At 42.9% G+C, this 20,851-nt stretch overlaps 1 protein-coding gene across 1 annotated transcript in view; it reads right to left on the bottom strand.

The window, feature by feature from the left end:
• GPC6 (glypican 6) overlaps positions 1-20,851 on the bottom strand; it is a 1,081,720-nt gene that overhangs the window by 14,572 nt on the left and 1,046,297 nt on the right. The window contains exon 7 of the mRNA XM_060128753.1: positions 6,260-6,396. Within this exon, the coding sequence (XP_059984736.1) occupies positions 6,260-6,396 (137 nt within the window). The remainder of the gene's footprint in view (positions 1-6,259; positions 6,397-20,851) is intronic.

Genomic DNA, 20,851 nt, shown 5'->3' with positions numbered 1-20,851 from the left:
CCTTCTTAAGCATCCCAGAGAAGGGAGGTGGGCTTTCAGCAATGTCAGCTTGGACAGTTGCCAGTTTTCTTCCCAGACAGACTTCCCACTTTCCCCAGGTGTTTGTCTGGCTGGTTATACATCAGAAATTTTACGGATCTCTCAAATGCAGCTGGAGTGCTTTGGGACATACCCCGCAATCAGGCTAAGACAGTAATGTCCCGCCAGATCTGTCACGTCACTGTCTCTGACAGATTTCTCATCACCACGCACCATTTTGCCCCTCTGCCAGCTGCTCAAATGTACCCACTCGTGACTTCCTAGTTTCTTTGCTTAGTCAATCTACTCAGTGGCTGTTGAGAGCGACTGACCTATTTTCTAGATTTTTCTACATTTCCTATTTCTTACAACTTAATTGTATTTACCTCCTGGCCTCAGGAAGGATTTCCTTGGGGTACACAGTTATTTCTGTGAGGATCAGGTGACTTAAAAGACAGCAGAGGCTCCCAGCAAAAGCTACGTTTCCAATGGATCCAATTAATCCTTGTCTCTCAGCTGGCATCTTGATGGGCTCCTTCTAGAAAGCATCTTAAAGAAAGGACACAGTGGTGGCTAAACACTAGTTAACAAGGAGCAGAGAAGCAGAAAGCTGTTTTACCAGTTTTATGGGAGAGAAGGATATAACAGACTAAAACCCTGAAGACACTGAGATTCGTGTATGTTCTATCATGAGATCCACGTGCTACAGGGACTTGCCTCAGACTGGCTTTCATTGCATTTCTCCTGCCCCATCCCATCGACTGCCATACTCCCCTTTCCCTTTTAACTCCTATGAGCTTAGAGAAAGGATCCCCATAAAGAGAACACAATCCTCAAGGAAGTTACAGATGATGTAATTCAACACGGTTCCGTCCTCAGAAGCAAGACTCTGCTTCTCTAGGAGCAAAAAGGTAAGAGCCTGTGTGAACATCCCAAGGGCTTTAGTTTTTCTTCTGCTGCTGCCTGACAGTGCTTTACCCTCTACATGCTAATCATATAAAGTTTTCTTTCCTTCTGAGCCTATGCTCGCCTGCTGCCATCAGATCATTCTCTAGCTCCTGTGCAGGCAGCTCGTTCCGGGCACCGGCTGCCCGGAACGCCCTTCTCAGGGGTGACAGATGACTCTGATGTCCTCCAAGGGGCTCTAGGTTCACCCTGGGATTGTAACCTGTCCCACGACTCTTTAATTTTTTTCCCTTTGGCTGTCTAGATGATTATTGATTTTCCTCCCTTACTTCTTAGCTTCCTTTCACCTTCTGTTTGCCTGAGTTAAGTCGGAGTGTTGCTGAGTCTCATTTCTCCCTCAGACGTTGCTTAGGTAAGTGAGAGATGGAAGGAGAAGAAGTTCCACTAGCCAGCTTACTTTCCTGCTGGTCATGGACGAAGCACCTGAGGCTGCTTTTCTTGAGAGACAGACACTGGCCTGAATTCTTCATTAGCTATTCTGATAAAGTAGGATGTGGATGTGAGTATTATCTGCTATAGACGGAATCTTTGTGTCCCGCCGAGAGCCATAGGTTGAAGCCCTAACCCTCAATGTGATGGTACTCGGAGGTGGGGTAGTGGGGAGGTAATTAGGTTTAGATGAGGTCGTGAAGGTGGAGCCCCTATGATGGGATTAGAGCCCTTATAAGAAGAGACCAGAGCCCTCTCTCTCCGCCATGTGAGGGCACAGAAAGAAAACGGCCATCCACAAGGTCAGAAGAGGGCTCTCACTAGAACCCAACCCTGTTGACTTCTAGCCTCCAGACTGTGAGAAAAGAAATTGCTGTTTAAGCCTCCCAGTCTACGGTATTTTTGTTATAGCAGCCTGAGCTAAGACACTAATTGAATCCAGTAATGACCGGATCCATCCTTGGCCCACAAAGGCATCTCATTAGAGACCAGAGGTTTGTGTGGACAATATCCTGTCTCATGAAGGCTGTGCTGCATTTCCAACTTAAAATTCCCTCTTGATGCACTTGTGAAGCTTAAGCAATTCATTGTTGAGATGACTTCAACCTGGCCTGGGCTCTGGCTATCTTTAGTGGGTGATGTTACAAATGAACCACGTGACCTGCCCAACCCAGTTGCTGTTGTTGGTTTTCATATAAGAAAAACCCCATTAAGGGAAACATCAAGGGTTTCCTTGGAGGCAAAGAGAAAACAGCACATTGTAACATGCTCCCTGAGGCTTGCACCTGAACTGCAAAAGGGAACATCTTACATATTAATAGGAACTTAAAGTAGGGCTGCCAGATGAAATACAGGACAGCCAGTGAAATCTGAATTTCAGATAAACAATGAATCCTTTTTTGAGTGTAAGTGTGTTCCACTTGGTGTCTGCTGTTTTTAACGTGCTAAATCTGGCAACTCTGCCTTAGAGCCTCGCTACTCAAACTGCGGTCCCTGGACCTGCAACATCTGCATCTCCTGCAAGCTTGTTAGAAATGCAGAATCTCAGGCCCACCACAGACTTCCTGAATCAGAGTCCGCATTTTTAACAAGATCGCCCAGATTTTAGCCTGTACAGTTGAGAAGCACTGCTTTAGAGTGTACCACCTATTCTCACAGACATTATTGCACTGGTCTTTAAATTGTCCCAGTGGTTGGCAAGGGAAGGAGAAGCAGGGAAGGGCCTCTGCTGACCACCTGTTGTCTTGTTGTCAAATGCAGATTTACGTGCTGACAGGGTCATCGGTGTGCCCACAATTTCCTCCCCTCAGAGGGCACAGTCTCTTCCTTCTACCTCACCTCCTGTTTCCAGACCTGCTCCGCTACTGAAGCAGAGTGAGACCTGCCAGAGACGGGCAAAGGTGGGAGCAGGGGATGAAGGTGGGTTTCTGTTCTGGGGGAACGATTACTCACATACCCTTGACTATCATCTCAACACAGAAGCTTTCACCCTGTGGTTACCACAGCAGCCGCATCTGTGTGCATCCTGTTTTGTTTCAAGTCATCATTAATTTCAACGGGTGATATTCATTTACTAACACCTATTTGGGAAAGTAATACATACTGGAGTAAAGGGACATGTCCACTGTAGGAGTCATTTTGATTTCAGAAATGTTAACATGTGAAATGGGCGTGCTTCTGAATCAAGGAAGTATGGTAGAGAGCTTGGAGCTGCACGCAGAAAACAATCAGGAGAGAGATGAATAACGGCAGGCAAGTCGGAGCAAATACTTAGATAGGACAAAAGGGCTGCAAAGACCGGCTGAAGGAATCAGATGGATAAAATACAAAGAAAGGAAGAAATGTCTGAGTGACCGGCAGCCTCATCCCTGTTTTGAAACAGCCTTGAGTTTTAAAACGCCAGACAATCTCTATCAATGCTAATAGACATCGCTGTTCCAGATCTCTAAACACTTGATAGATTTTTTTGTTTTAAAATAAAGGTTCTGGTTCTTTTATTTCACAGGGTGACAAGAATAACCTTTCTTTCTTTTTCACAAGTATTCCTAAACATTTAAGAAGGCCTATCATCTGAAAGGCCGTACTGCAAAAATAGGGAAAAAAATAGGTTGCCTTGCGTTACAAACGGATTTTTTTAACTTGCAAAATAGTTCAGTGGAATTTTTTTTTTTAATGAAAACTTCTCTTGTGTGTTCCTCGATCAATTAATACTTGGATGAGAAGAAAGCTTCAATTAAATTTAATCTAACAAATCTTTATTGGTTATCTATTTACAGTGTTATTAAATATAAAGTTATAGGGCTTCCCTGGTGGTGCAGTGGTTGGGAATCCGCCTGCCAATGCAGGGGACATGGGTTCGAGCCCTGGTCCGGGAAGATCTCACGTGCTCCGGAGCAACTAAGCCTGTGTGCCACAACTACTGAGCCCGCGTGCCACAACTACTGAAGCCTGCGCGCCTAGAGCCCGTGCTCCACAAGAGAAGCCACCGCAATGAGAAGCCCGCGCACCACAACGAAGACCCAATGCAGCCAAAAATAATAGATAAATAAAGTTATAATATTAAGATTCCATTCCAGTGGAATAAATAAAAAGAAAGGTACTAAAAAAAAAACCCTTGAAATTGTAATTTTTCAATGGAAATATAATTTGAGTCACAAATATTTGACAGCATTATCTTTTCAATAATACACTGGGTTAAATTCTGGACTATTCATGCAAATGATTTTATCGCATTAAGTTTGATGATTTCCCTCGCCCACATAAAATCCTCCAATGGCTTCCCACAGACCTCAGGATAAAATTCAAATCTGGTCCCTGAGTACTGATCCAGGTGTGTCTCCACCTATGTGGTCCTTTCCCAACCCACAGTCCAACAGGAGGGTGTTTAAAGTTCCAAAATCCACTGTCTTCTCTCAAGCCACTGTGCCTTTTCATGTGTTGACAGACACCACTGCCATCACATAGTACTTAATTGACAGAGCCTTGCACAGTGCCTGGGTTGAGGGAGTGCTTAATAATATTGCTGATGAACTGAATGAACCGAATGTAGACCCACTAAATCTTTTACAGAGTGAAGACTCTGTTTCATTTCTTCTTCTCACCTGGGGAGGACAGTATTTATCTGTCATTTGCTCTAGAGTCAGGGTATTAAAGTGAAAAGAATACGCTCTAGGGTTTGGGAGATTTCCGCTTTCACCCTTGTTAGTCGGCAAACCTTAGACTAATGTTTTACCCTGTCTCGGTTCCTGACACAGTGAGGAACTTGGCTGACAGCCTCTTTTTGCTCTAACTTCAATGGTCTTTATCTTCCCCATTCATTTTCTTGATGGAAGGTAGTCCACTCCCCAGTCCCTGCCCAAAGCCTTTTTTTATATTTCCTTTTGTAAGACGCTGCATATGCGCTAATATCCAGTAACCTGTGTAACTGTCCACGGGAACGTAGTTGAAAACACAGCTGCTGTTTTAGCCAAGGCTAAAAGGTAAACACAGATGGGCAACAGAGCAGCTCGGAAAATCAACCACTTCATCCATTAGGCCACCTGGTCATCCTTTACAGTGTCTTTTTGTACAGTCATTAGGAAAAGACACATTAAAAGCTGTTAATTCACAGCTGAATTTGCTGGCCCAAGGTCTCCTTCCTAAAAGGTCGGACACTGATAAATTACCAAGCATTTTTGAGGGGAATGTTGTTGATACCATGAATAGCCTCTTGGACCCTCATGATCTAAGATTTGCACATTGATATTTGGGGGTAACTTGAAATGATTACAGTTTTTTCTACAGCTGTCTTGTTTTCATCTTGCTAAGCTCTCTCTAGTACGGCTAATAATCTCATTACCAATAGGTGCTAAAAAATGCAACTCAGCAGTGTAAGAAGTTACACCCAGGGAGCACCTCACTTGCACCCCTTCCTTCTGCAGCTTCTTCTGAACTTAATATCTATGAATCTTCTTGTTCCCTTTTCATCACAGCTACTTCATATGTTGAAACCGCCCAATAACGCCGCAGGACAGTCCCCACTCTTAGGTTCTCCACCTGCTGGCTGATCCCCAAAGGTTCCTTGAGTGCAGTTTACCAGCTGCTCTGCCCACCTGCATCCCCACTGAGGAGGGCTCAGGCAGACTCCTCTCCTGGGGGCTGCCTGGCCTGCCAACTCCCAGCCAGTTCTCCCGTCCAACTTCTCCACCCTATGAAAACTCAGGCCAAGCCCATTTCTGGGCTGAATCAAGAAATCCAGAAATTCCATACCAAGTGGCAGTAGCAATGGATGGCAGAGCAGAGGATAAGAACAGAGCCATCTCTCATCAGGAGATTCCAATAGGACTTTTCAAGGCACGGAACCTGTGAGAACGCTTTCCTGGCTGTCTGTCATTTTCTTTTTCCCTAACCCTTCCAATGAGACTTCAATATTTTTTTTTCTCCAAGGGTGAAAAAAATTACAGTTGAATGTTCACTTCCTGTTTAACTTGTGATGGAAAAAAACCAGTCAGCTGTGCAAATTTAACTACGGATAAAAATAGCTCTGCTATCTTAAAGTCAGTAAGTGAACATAAAAAGCTCTTTGTGGTCTCAGGATATCCGTAACCTGGCATCTGTCACCATCCCTCTGTCCTCATCCAGAGGCGAGGCATTCAGAACAAAGATTCCATGCTTAATGGCACCTTGAGAGTAAGCGTTCCCAGGTGCCCATCAAACCTGTCACTCTGAACAGCTGTCGCTAAGTGACGACTTGTCCCTCCACCCTCCATTGCTTTTTGCATAAACAGGTCTGCAGCGCTGTGCCAGGAGAGCCTTCCAGGGCTAGATGTGCAACGCCCCATCCGTAAGAATAGCGAGCCGCCCTCACCTGGCTTTGCTGTGCCCGTTCCAACATTCCTCTTCGTTGGACGTGCCCGCCGTCACACTCTCGTCCTTGCAGATGGTGTAGGGCAATGCTGACCAGACCTTTTTAGAGAGCTTCAGTTTCTCTTTTATGTCTGTGACCTGATCAAGAAAGCAAGGAAAGACAGTGAACATTCTCCCCAGGCGTCGTCCGTTTCTACACAAGGATGCAACTCAGGGGAAGGTTAGAGAGTCTGCCACAGGACTAGCACAGACTCTCCATCAGCTTTAGGAGAGACATCATCCTGCGGGATTTGTTGCCCAGGAAAGCCTCACTTCTTCCTTTCTCCATCTCCCTCTAGATTCCAGCAGAGAGCTCTCAGGTAATTGGCTCCTGGTTTTCCATCTTTTCTGTCCTCCCATCCTTTGAAGTAAAAACTTCTGAAGCGTCTCAGCTGGCTTCAGGTCCCTCTCCAGCTGGGAGAAATAGGTGTTCTCTATTGCAAACACCCTCAATATATTCTTTAGGATTCATATGCCTGGATGTCAGATAAATGCACCTAAAGGATGCATGAAGAGATACAGCACTTTCCCCAAAGGTCTACTTGTTTCTGCAAGAAATGAATATTGTCACTAATTCAGCTGCTGGTAACCCCTGCCCTTGACCAAGTGACAAGCCCACACAGCACACTCTTGGACGCTGAACAGCAACCCAAATCCACTTAAAAATCTCTAGCAGCAGAGGGAAGCGTCATTACAAATACAAGCAAGTGTAAAATCCACAGCCCTGTGGGTGGATGGCCGGGAGGAGCTTAGTACCAGCATCTTTAGTGCTTTCAGTCTCAGCACTGACTTTTCGTCTGTAGAAAAGGTAGAGAGAGAGATTCAGTACAATTTTGGCTCCATAATTAGAACCTAGTTTCATGCAGTCACGACCCTTATTTCCTATTCCGTCTACATGAACATTGGGAAAATCTGTGGATGGTTGAAATGCCTCTGTTATAGGTTGAATTATGTCCCCCTAACATTTGTATGCTGAAGCCCTAACCCTCAGTACTTCAAGAATAAGACCTTATTTGGAGATGGGGTCTTTACAGAGGTAAGGAAGTTAAAATGAGGTCATTAGAGTGGCCCTAATCCAATATGACTGGTGTCCTTATAAAAGGGGAAATTTGTACACAGAGATATGTATAGAGGTAAGACAATGTGAAGAGACACAGGAAGAAAACATTCATCTACAGGCCAAGGAGAGAAACCTGGAAAAAATCCTTTCCTCACAGCCCTCAAAATCAACCAATCCTGCTGACACATTGATTTTGGACTTCTAGCCTCCAGAACTGTGGGACAATACATTTCCGTGGTTTAAGCTGCCCACACCCCATCATGACAGCCCTAGAAAAGTTATACAGCATCCTAGAAGGGAGGACCACTGACACTTGTAATCAGTGGCTTTTGGAAACAAAGTATTCTTTGTTTACTGTGGATGGAGTACAGATGTGAGAAAAAATTCCAAAGATCTGTTGTGAGGTTTAAGAGGAAACACAAATAAAAGATCTCTGATCTTTCATGTTGTCCCTAGTCATATTTCTTGGTAGTTCCAGAACTGTACAGTTGTGTGTGTGTGTGTGTGTGTGTGTGTGTGTATTGCTGCTTTTTTTAATTAAAAAAAGCCCATGATTCTTTAGGAGGTGATACAAGATTATTTTCTGGTCAGACAGATCGTAATTTCTACAATTTCTGTAATAACCATAAATTCCAAAGGTTCCTATTCTTCCCATCCCAATTCACTTTTGGCACCTATATGTGAAATGTCACTTCTGAAAAATGGGGACGAAACATGCTGAGGGCTAGGTTTTTATCACAGTCCTCCTCTCCTGATGACAAATTTTTTTTTTTTTTTTTTTTTTTTTTTTTTTGCGGTACGCGGGCCTCTCACTGTTGTGGCCTCTCCCATTGCGGAGCACAGGCTCCGGACGCGCAGGCTCAGCGGCCATGGCTCATGGGCCCAGCCGCTCCGCGGCATGTGGGATCCTCCCGGACCGGGGCACGAACCCGCGTCCCCTGTATTGGCAGGCGGACTCTCAACCACTGCGCCACCAGGGAAGCCCCGATGAAAAATTTTCTGATTGCTGAATTTTGAATATTGATACAAGAAAGATGAATAATATCTTATCCATAGAAATCTTTTTCTAACTAGATGGTTGTCTCAGAAACAAAGTTATATTAGAAACAGCAGCCAATTCTCAGAGGGAAGGAGCAATGGCTTCTCTTATCCTTCTGCACTTCTTCTAAATTCAGAATTTACTGAGCAATTCTACGAGCGGTAGCGGGGCGTCTGGCATAGGCTCCGGCTTCATGATTTTAGAACACACAGAATTGTACAGGTTTTGGCCCTTGCTTATTTGTGATTCTGATGATGACAGAGATTTCCGTCATGGGAAATATCTGTTCACCAGTAAGTACTGAAGATGACCAGAATGCTGAATACAAGAACCTGGTACACATCCTTCAATAGTGTGATGTTACTTTTGTTTCAGAGCATAAAAAAATCCACAATCACCTTCCAAGGAGTAGCTTACAATCAGCAAATGTTTAGGGTTGCTTAAAAACTACACTCTCTGATTTCCCCCATTTGTGCTGACTTTGGTCCACAGGCCAGTCGTTTTCTGCTCACAATTCCTAGCACAGATGTGGGTACATATCGTTATGGTTTTTTTTTTTTTAATTTTTGTTTTAAAGATATGTGGCCATTTCTATCCAGCCATAGATGGATAGACATACTCTGTTTAACAATTATTCAAAAACCTTCAAACCCCTGAAACACCAACTAAGAAATGTTGAAAACATGATAGAAAAACCACCGTTCTGCAGCCATCTCATAGTAATGACTGATCTCAGTAAGTATCATCAATAGATGCTGTTGTGGGTTGAATTGTGTCCGCCCCAAAAGATGCTGGATCCTGCCCACCAGTACCTGTGAATGCGACCTTGACCTTATTTGGAAATAGAGTCTTTGCAGATGATCAAGTTAAAATGGGGTCATTAGGGTGGGACCTAATCCAAGATGACTTGGTCCTTATTAAAAGGGGAGATTTAGCCACAGACACACACACACACACACACACACACACACACACACACACACGGAGGACATCACGTGAAGATGAAGGTAGAGCTTGGGGTGATGCACACACAAGCCAAGGAACACCAGAGATGGCCAGCAAGCCACCGGAAGCCAGGGGACAGGCCTGGGACAGATTCTCCCTCACAGCCTCAGAAGGAACCAGCCCTACTGACACTTGGATCTCAGACTTCCAGCCTCCAGACTGTGAGACATTAAATTTCTATTGTTGTAAGCCACCCAGTTGGTGGTTACACAGCCCTAGCAAACCAGTACAAGTGCAAAATAATATTGGGTAAAAGTTTAATGGGGAACAGGATATTTACACAATCCCAAAGCATTCCCCACAGATGACATTATTACAACAGGATGACTGTCATCATCTTACGGTGCAGAAACTTGGCAGGCCCTACCTTAACCAATGATCAAAGTAACGGGATGGACTGATGTCGGGTACCTCCTGATGTGATGGGACAAGAAGGACCTATCACTTATGCAGTGAAAATTCATAACCTGAATCCAGTCATGAGGACACATTAGACAACCTCCAACTGAGGGATGTTTTACAAAACAACTGGCCTGTATTCCTCAAAAATGTCAGTCATAAAAGGTAAAGAAAAGCTGAAGAGTTCGTCTAGATTAAGAAGAATAAGAGACATAACGTCCAAATGCAGTGGACAGTTCTGGATTGGGCACTAGATTGGAAAAATAATTGCCAGGAAGGATATTATTGAGCTTGTTGGCAAAATCTGAACACTGACTCTGTATCAGATAATACTGTATCAGTGTTAAATTTCCTGAACACGAACTCCTATTGTGATAACCCAGGAGAATGTCATGTTCTTAGGAGATACACACTGGAGTATTTAGAACTAAAGAGTTATGATTTCCACAACTTATTCTAGAATGGTTCAAGAATAATACTAAGAATAAAAACATATAGATGTATAGAGCAAGAGAGGGTGAGAAAGCAAATTTAAGAAAATTTTAATAATTGGTGAATCTAGATGGAGGTATAAAATTTTTTCAAAAATTGCAATTTTTCAGTAAGTTTGAATTAAAAAAAAAATAAAACGTGTCCAAAATAAAATCCTTCACATCGGATTTGTTCGGCAGGGTGTCACTTCAACGTCTCTAACCGCTAACCTGGACCACCTGCTTAGGCCACTCATCCTCACTGTTCTAAACACAAACCCCAGAGGCAGAAATAGGTGTTACATATTCATCGCTAGTCCAGACAATGATCACCAGCTTCAGGATGGAAATACTGTAAGCTTTTTCTGTCTCATAATAAATACACCAAGAATGAGCCTTCGCCTGTCTGCCTTTTTTCATATAGAAACCCCACCTTTATGCTGTGGGAATCTGAACCAAATATATATATTTTGAGACAGAGAAAGTAAAATTGCATGACATCCCACAGATACCTCCTCTTTTAATATTTGCCAAATTGAACAGCGTATACGATGCTGCTCTTTCTTTAAATCAAACTCAAGTATTGCATCTCTCATGGTGCAGCCTCTGGCCCCCTGGTTAAATTTGGATGGAACTTTCTGTGTTCCACAGGGGGCCCTGTTCATGATTCTGAGAACTGATCGCTCCGATCCCTTATAATTGGCTTACTTTTCTGACTCTCTCTTAGACCACATGCATCTTGAGGGCTGGGACAGGGTTCTAATTTGTCTTTATCCTCAGTGCTTAGAAAGGGTTGGGTGACCAACTACCCCATTTTGCCCGGGACATAGGAGAATCTAGGACACTGAATTTTCAGCCCCAAACCGGAAAGTCCCCGGCAAACCGAGATGAGTTAGACACACAGGTCTCAGCACACAGTAGGTGTTCAATAAATGTTGGTTGAGAAAATGGGTTTCATTGCCCTAGTATATTACAAAGTCATAGACCTTATGGCTAGCACAAAATAGTTGGGGGGTGTCACACACTGTGGGCTCTTATCTCAAAAGGGTGGGGAGGTGCTGAGGGTCCTCCCAGGAGTTGTATCTGGCTTAGTGAGGGGTGAGGGTCCCTTCTGACCGTTCACTACATCACATTTTATAATCAGGTCACTTTCACTCTGGCATTTCAGAAGCCAGGCATATTCATTGTGCAACTGAAGGCGATAACAGCAAAGGCGCAGTGAGAGATGCAAACGCTGTTTTAACATTCTGCACGAAAACATCAACCAATTCACTTCCAGGCTGGGGTGGTGAGGCAGACAGCTGAAGAAAATGGACACTATTAGCCACTGGAGAGGAACATGCCTTTGATTCTAAAGACTAGCTGAATGATTGCACTTTGTTTTCTGGTATCAATAAAGTTTTTCAATTCTCACACCGTTTAGAAGTATATTTTCATTTTCTCTTCTTTTTCTTTTTGAATAATAATGTAACTTCCTTTGCTGTAGCTCTAGATCTGAGTTGTTTTTTTTTCTTCCTGGAGACTTAAGTGTACACAATAGTGTGCTAAGTTTTACGTTAGCAAGCATTCTTGGTAGAAATATATTACGGACAGTGAGAGTGAGCCCTAATTCATTAATAATACAAACTTGATGGGAGCAAAGACCTGGGATCAGATGTGGAATTTACAACTTCTTTTCCCTGCTTCCCAAATGAGCGATTTTAGGAGAGATTAACTCTCTCCAATACTTGCAAATTATATTTACCATTTGTCCAGTGTTACATTAGGAGTACTGTACTATTAGTAATACCTGTGTACTAAATATTTTTCATCTATGCTATTGACAGATTGTGAAAGTTAAACAACAATTTCTGTTATGCTATAGGAATATGATCCAAATAGATACTGTTGGGATCCACAGGGAAAACGTGAGCCCTCTTCAGAGAACTTATCGGGGCTTGATTCTGATTTCTGACCATTTCAACGACTGGCTTCAGTAAAGGCAGACACTCTCAGTTTAAAGCCTGTCAAGGGTCCTGAATACTTGACTGTAGAAACACAGTGGTACCATTTTCATACCCACCCTACAGAACTGTACAATTACATAAAAGAGCGAGGCAGCTGACAAAGTGGAGGGGTTGCTGAAAACAAAGGGATTAGCAAAAACAAAGAGCATGAAGAAGGAGCGTCCAAACACTGTCGTCTGATAACTTCAGTTAAGAAGTAACCTTGCCCCAAATATTTAACCTGAATCTTATCAGGCTTCTGAATTAACAACTTCCAGTTTACAGGAAATATTAGGGATAGAGGTATAAACTAAGTAACACCATAAATAAAATGATCAGACACATCCAGTGTGTGGGATATTATATAAGACAATTGGCCTTGACTCTTGAAAAGAAGAGGGAGAAAAAGAAAGGAAGATTGTTGTAAATGAAAATAAAAACAAAACAAAACTCTAAAAGCATAACAACCAAATGCTATGTGAAGACATTCACTGAATCCTGCACCTGGAGGTGGGTACTGAGGGTTAAGAGAGAGTTTGGAGATAACTGAGGAATTTTGAATATAATATAGGTAGTAGATGATGTTAGTGAATTCCTGTTAATATTCTTAAGTGTAATCGTGGTATTGTGGTTGTGTAGGAGACTATCCTTGCTTTTAGAAGATTCACAAGGAGGTATTCAGAGACAAAGTGTTATTTTGTCTTAGAATTACTTGAAAGTAGCAAGTCAGACATGATTGAATCTACACAAAGAATACATGGATGTTAACTTTATTATTTTTCCAACCATTTCGGTGTCATTTGAAAAAGTTAAAAATAACAGAAAGTTGGGAAAGGAAATAAGACTTTACTGTCAGGGCACATGGTGTTTAAGAGCCTTGCTGCATTCAGCCTAGGGCAGTAACTGACTCAAAACAATTGAGGGCTAACTGGGAGCTTTCATTGAGCTAAGGCACTTACATTCGAGTTTCACAGCTCTGTGCTAAAGTATGACTCCCTGCTTGCAACCAGGAAATGGGGGTTTAGAGAAGTGAAAAAAAATGGCGACACATCTAGTAAATGGCAGAGATGAAATTCAAATTCAAATGGAGACTTCAGAATTGTTACTCTTTTTTTTTTCTTTTTTGCAGTAGGCGGGCCTCTCACCGTTGTGGCCTCTCCCGTTGCGGAGCACAGGCTCCGGGACGCGCAGGCTCAGCGGCCATGGCTCACGGGCCCAGCCGCTCCGCGGCATATGGGATCTTCCCAGACCGGGGCACGAACCCGTGTCCCCTGCATCGGCAGGCGGACTCTCAACCACTGCGCCACCAGGGAAGCCCCAGAATTGTTACTCTTAACCACTAGGCTTGATAAGGATGTTCCCTATAGCTATGGTCTCCAACTTGTGTGTATCGGTTTGGTGGTGGGGTGATGCGCATGTCCTTAGGGGTGGGTAAGATGATTCGATGTGATTGAAGACAAAAACATTAGAACTTCTATTATTTCTTAAATACAAAAATATAAGGGGAATTAAGCCTTCCTAATATTTCATCTATCTACCGATTGATGTGCCTTCAATCGGTCCTTGTAGCAGTGGCCATTTCTCAATTATCCCACGGGAAGAGTGAGACGAGACATTGGGAAAAGGCTTGAAATGGCACCTCCCCCTCGCCTCGTCAGCTGGCTCCCGGGGTATTGAAATCTATCCCAGTTCATAAGTGCTGGTTAAATGCATTTATGGGCTAGATTATGTAGTTTTAACTAATTCATTAAATGGACCAGTGACTTAAAATGACTTTTGCGAAGTAACTTCGGATTTCTTTCTTTTCAAACAGTGCAAGCATAAGTGAACAACGGTAAAATGGCGGGTATGATACTTCCCTCACTCTTGATACATCTGCAACATTACAGAGTCAAAATAATAAAGGTTCTGTATTTTATCTCACTCTTCCAAAGTTTCTATTTTTTGCATACATCTCACAAGGTACAGAGTATATTAGTTCAGCAGTGCTTATATATAATTTATGCATAAATAGTTATAAATATACTGGGTGTCTATGATTCTGATATTTTGCTGATAGAAATATGAGATCAAATAAAATTGGAGCTGCTTGTCTATAGCACAGGGACCGACACAATATATTTTGAATCACTGACTTGGCAAGCAAAAACATTTAGTGAAATCAGTTTAATGAGATAGGGAAGTGTATTATAATTTAGAAAAAGTTCCAATACATTGGTTAAATAAGAAAAAAGGCTTTTGTTGCTAGCATTCATCTATTAAACACTTCGTATATGTCTTCTATAAGTCAGGTTTTCTGCTACCCCTTGGGGATACAAACATGGCTGGTACATAGTTATTGCTCTTGAAGGGTTCCTAGCATCCCTGGCTAGAGGCAGGTAAACAGACACAGAGCAAATAGGATAGTCATGGGTAAGCAAAGGGCTCTGGGGGCACTGCCATCAATTTGTCCTGAAATTTCCTTTCTGGGGAAAACCGTTCCCTCCCAAGCAAATAAAGCTTTGCCGATATTTGCTTTTTGGTGGCTGTTGAACTCTGCCATGGGGACTGTTAGGAAGCTGGGTAATTAGTCATTTCTATCCGGAGGGAGAAAAGCAAAAATGTATCACGTCCTCCCAAGTTTTCGCCTCCAACGATGGGCTGATTTTATCCACGCACAAGTCATCGCTTTTAGCCACCACTCTGGTCTTTAGCTCCTCCTTTTGCTAAGGAGCATCTGTGCTTTCCCGACTCCAGGGGAATATCTGCTCCACGGTGGAGATTTGCTAAACAGCGCTGTGTATGTCCTGGGTTTTTAAGAAATATTTGTTCAATGAATAAATACATGTACAGCATTGCCAATTATCTGCTAAGGGAAGTAAGATTTCAAAAACGATGGCCTCTCTGTCAGCAGCTGCCTTTTGGACTTTCCTTTGGAGAGGAAGGAAGACATGGGCACATTCTGTCAGACTTTCTCAAAAAAAGTGCTTTCCCCTGACTTGATTACCGCGGAGCCAGAGAGAGATGTCAGATGATACCTCCAATCCTCTAAGTAGGATTCTAGTCTCCTGCCTAGAGAAGTCATTTACATTCCAGGTGTAATTTACACAGGTAAGATGGAAGAACCTTGGAGATCTCAGAGGCAATCTGGGCTTGGGGGAAAAAACCATGAGAATTTAACTAAAATAGAATGAATCCCATCTTAGACAGCCTTTACAATCCTTATAGAGACATACCGTTTCCAGTAACTTCCCTTTGGTTTTCTAAGCGAGTGACCTGTTAAATTTTGATTGGGAGTGTTTTTGAACTTTGGTATTACCTTTGGTTCTATATGGATTCTTTGATGGGGCATATTTGATCTCTTCCAAGAGGCTCTGCCCGTGGCTGTCTATCTACTACCTGAGGCCCATCTACCTTGGACCTTTTCTATCCTCTGGATCTTGCCTGTGAAGTGTGAGATGTGAACTGTCAGAAGACCCCCTGCTGTCTTCCCTCAATCATGTTGGGACCAGAATTCACTTCACTGGATACCTGTGGTGTGTACCTGGCTGGATGCCCTATCTGCTCACAACTTCAGAAAGATCCCAGTGTACCTATGTCATCTGTATGGAAACATAACATAACTGGATGTAAATAATATATACCGTATCTTTAGAAAAAATATGGTAAATATTTAAAGGGCTGTACACTAAATAATACAAGTTGAGGGGGTGAAAAAAAACAACGTGAATATTTTATAGGCTGCACGTCATTTGTTAGCTTTGGAAAACAATCTGTTTCAAGAAATAAAGGCAGCCTTTATTAAAAAATGGTACATGATACCATTTTTTCAACCTGAGAGTTTAATAATCCGGTTTCAGAGACGGTGACCTCATCCAGCTTTACTCTAGAGAAGAATGCTCTTTTCTTATAGCACCAAGTCATTCAACTCATGGTGTCAACCTGTATTGGAACTCAAGCCGTGTATCCACCTCCGGTGCTCAAACGATGGTCTGCGTGCCCGTGTTCATGACTCCTCACTTGACAATACATCCACGTGATCTGGAGTAGAGTATTTAAAGTTCCAGCGTCTCAGAGGGAATGCTAATTTCTCTAATGGGGCCAAATATCTGTGAATACAATCTTCCTAATATTCTTAAGGAAGTGGGGTTACTGATGCCATTTAGTTCAACGAGGAGGCTGAAGACACATGATATGCTCAATCTACTTGTTCGATTTATGTTGAAGCTTGAACTCAAGTCCATTCTTCTGATACGGCTTTTAGCATCCTATTCACGAGAACATTAATTTTCCACTTGTTCTGAGTCTGTGAAACTCTTTGGTGTTATTTTTCAGGTCCCAGATTGTCCCTGTCTATCGTGTAATGATTTGGTAGGTTCTGGAATGCTTGCAGAAATCACTTGTGACACCTGTTCTTTCTGGAAGCTTCTAAATAGGTCTTGGGGATAACACAGCAGGGTCCTGTTACATGCAGTTTATCAGTGAACCCAAAGCAGACTTTGGCTGCACAACACTGTCACCCAGCACTCTGCTGAGGGCTTGGGTCGCAAGACAATCTAAAAGCAGCCTTGAGTTCTGGGCTTTCTCAGATGTTCCCAGGGAATTCAACCACACGTTCTTATCTGTTACCACGTGACACATTCTCCCTATTGTGGATTGGTGCTTTTCACATTACTTGCCAAGGACATAAACACATATGCGTTTTGTAGGAAAAACTAAGAGGGATGAAAAAACTGGTGGGAAGTGAGAATCGTTGAAGGTTCAAAAAGACACTGCTTAGTTTTGTCAAGTTTCTCCGGGGATTGGGAATTGGATCAAAAATTTGAAAGTCTGCACCATCCCCTCTGGCTTCAGGTTTGGAGTTTCTCGGCTAGAGCATGACACTATATTAAAGGCATGACCTTGAAAAGACAGATGAAGCTTTTTTGTGGCAAAACACTGGTCCTCAAAGTGGAATAAACATGGGAAACACTTTCCTCCTCTGCTGCTCAGGTCAGAATTTTGCGGCAGATCTTAAGAAAACAACAGCGAAGTTTCAAATCTTCACGCTCATACCTAATGTCTTGATTGTACCTCATTCCTGAATGGTATTAGAACTTAGGCAAGAAAGGGTAGTACGCGTTCTACACACCCTTGAGAGATGGCACGGTTTGACATCGAACTAATCTCGAATTCAAGAGTGAAAAGAAAAGGGCCGGAAGACGTTTGGTCCGCAGAAATGCATGTGATCAAAGTATTACTTTGCACAGTGGGTACCTAAATTGTGGCACTATTTACTTCTCAAGACTGAAAATAGAAATAACTTCAAGAAGTGGTTTTTATCACGGAAAATAGAGGCTCAGCAGAGCTCCCATGGCCCAACACTTCTAGAGCATTCTTGACAGATTCTCATCTAGACTCAGTTTACATGTTTCCAATGACAGATATCAATGCTAATATGAAGAGGACTTGGGATTTGCTGCCCGACCCAAAGCAAGTCACTGGCCCTCTCCGAGCAGTTCCGGGGGTTTTCCTGGACAAGGCTTGACTACGAAGCATAAGCATGTCCTTTCTCCTCCTCCTGTGACTGGCATTGAGATGGAGCTCCCAACTTCCCCTCTTGCTTTGCTTTGTTCCTTTGCAATCTCTGTGGATTCTGTTTTTTTCTGCCCATCACCTGGTAAAGTCTCCTTTTGATTCGTTTCTGACCTTCAGTCTGTCCAACCTTTGCTCTCTCACTCTCTGCTCCCAGCTTTTGAGACCAGCTCTGTCTTCCTCGATTGCTACCTTTGGTCTCTATTGCTTCTCAGGCATTATTTTGGCAGTGGAGGTGCAGACATCCCACGGAGCTTTCCCTGATCTAGAGCATGAATTGTGACAAGTGCCGATTCTAAGTTAGGTTATTAGATATGCCGTCTTCATGGTGCCTGATAGGAAGATCTCAGAGGCATGCTCAAATGAAGAGAAAGAATTCAGTATTTCTAGCAGTTTGGATATTTAAAGACTGACCTCTGCTCCCACCATCATTTATTCTATCACTATTGAATGAAAACTTTTGGAAGTCCTTTGTGGCTCGAAAAGCAGATTTCCCTCACTTTTCCTCAATTTTCTGATATAGCCAACAAGATCACGTTGGCTTGGACTGATCCCTTTGTATGGGACTAACCTGGAAATTAACACTAATTCAGGAAAGTGTCAGAAAAAGATTATATATTTAATAGCCCAATTCTGCCAACATGGAAAAAGCTTGAAGTTCTGAACATCCAGTCTTGCTGAAAAAGTTCTGATTCTTTGCCAACTATTACTGCAAGTGTGCGATCTCTCCGTAGGATCTTTGACGATACTCCGAAAATCCATATAGAGTCTCTAAGTCTACCTGTGACTGAGATACTGCAGTGACTCTGCTACGCTCATAACCACCTGAAGTGACTCTTAAAAGGCTGAATTTTCATCTTCAGGGAATGAAATCCAGGGCATTACAAGTATGTCTGCTAATTAAAAAAGGGGGAGGAGGCATGGCAAAGCATTCAAGTTGAGGCATCCCTGAATATTTTAGGATCCATCAGTTAACTCTAAAGGTGTGGGGCTGTATTCTTTCACACCAAAGCTGAGAAACAGGTGTGTATTCTGGTCTTTTGCTCTGAAGCCACTACAGATATTTGGAACTTACCAAGGGATGAAGAATATCCCTTTGCTTATGCAAGATTGGTGTAATTGGGCAGGCCCTTCTTAAGTAAGATATCACAAACATGATGCCATCCAACAGCAAGAGGACCCACAAAGATGTACACACATTGGAAAAGTAATTTACATGAAGCCTAGGAAAATATTCAGCAAGTGGTGGGTGGAAATCAGATTTCTCTAAATTCTAAAGCCATTTAGGGTAGAGATGAGTTGACCTAAATCTCTTATGGAATAGGCGACAAAAAGCATACAAATCTCTTTTGGGCATGTGTGATTTGTACTTCGTGGTGAACAATAAATGCTATTTTTGCATCTCTTGTGCTCTATCCATGACAGAACACAACGTTCTGCCTTTTGCTTCACGGATTTATTGGGAATTGATTCTAGTTTAATTGCCAGTGATTTAAGCCTAAGGGAATTTGAAGAACAACAGAATGAGATACTGATGAATGCAACCAAGAATGTCAATCACAGGACCCAAGGGTGTCCATTAACTCTAACTCAGACCTGTAGTCTATACACTGGGAAGAGGAGAACATGATAAGTGGATAATTCCTTCTGTGGGTCTTAACTTCAACATCTCTTCTCTAGGGATGGCCTCGACCCCCAGGGCCACTTAGCGTCTCCCCTGTATGTTCGCACAGGGATGCCTCTGGTTTTTCCTGTCATAACGATTTCCCCATTCATTGGGACTGTGGATCTCGCTCCCAGATTGCAGGTGACATCAGGGCAGGACCTCTGTCATTTATGTTCAGCACCTCCTAGGAGATGAGTGTCCCATCTTGCACAACACCTGGTTTATGGCAGCAGTCAGTAGACAGCCAGTGGATAAATAAATGAATGAATAAATGTAGTAGAGTAGGCAGAGGGCAAATCTAAATTCTGAGTCTCTAAATTAAATTGTAAATGAAATTTGAATAGTAGATCTCCTTACTTGCAAAATAAATCGTTGCCTTAGGGAGGGGCATCTCTTATAAAACTCCCTACTTTATGGAGAAATGGTTGTGTAGGGTCTACTTATGGGTAGTTGGTTCAATTAAACACACACACACACGCATATCAGTTTAGTGTCTACAATGTACTGGGCACACAGTCACACATACAAGATGGTCTTGCCTTCAGGGAACTTACTACCCAGTGAGAGAACAGACTTACACATAAATAAGCATAATAAATTGCTCACAGGTTTCAGGGCTGTAGGGCACGAGAAGTCAAGTCAATGTTTTACTGTTAAGGAGGAGGTGGCATCCAGGGAGGCTTCAAGGAAGAGGTGGCAGTTGAACCGAGCCTTAAAGGAGGAGTAGCACCTACAGGTGGAAGGGTTGGGAAGATCTCTTTTTTGGCAGAGGGGCCCTGGGTGGCAAAAGCTCATAGACGTGAAGGCCCTTCGTCACGGGAGCGAAGCAGATGTGCCCGGAGTGTGGAGGTGTGTTTGCTTTAACTGTGACTTTGGCAAAGTCGCATCATTTCCCTACAGTTTGGTTTCAAAATGGGGAAACTACTGCCTTTCCCTGCCCCCTGCCAACCGTCTTCTTAAAGACTTAATAATGCTCAGTAAGTTAATATATTGCGAGGGGACTTGGAAGTTCTTAATGAGTAGAAACATCACCATGGGGACAGATGGCACAGGGGGACAAAAGTGCACTCTTTCTGGGAAATCAAGTTCTTACTCCTGGGGGGTAAATTACCTTTTCCTGGGAGCCATCTGGTTACCTTAAAGATCCAATTTACCCCATGGGGGCACCAAGGAGGGGTGCTATCTACTCCCCTTATGATTAGACTCCAGTGACAGCAAAGTATTTGACTTTCACCTTTACATCCTAACCATCCAATAACCTAGACCGATTCTCTTGGTCTCCTCCAAGTGGCAAAGATGTCAGAGGTCCCTTTTTTAGCTCTAGTGGGAGAGGAACAATCTTTTAAAATAGCAGAATGTCCATTCTGGGCAAGGAAA

The sequence above is a fragment of the Lagenorhynchus albirostris genome, chromosome 18, assembly GCF_949774975.1.
Source record: "Lagenorhynchus albirostris chromosome 18, mLagAlb1.1, whole genome shotgun sequence".
NCBI lineage: Eukaryota > Metazoa > Chordata > Mammalia > Artiodactyla > Delphinidae > Lagenorhynchus > Lagenorhynchus albirostris.
Note: the sequence above shows the minus strand (reverse complement) of the source record. Positions and strands in the feature narration are given on the sequence as shown.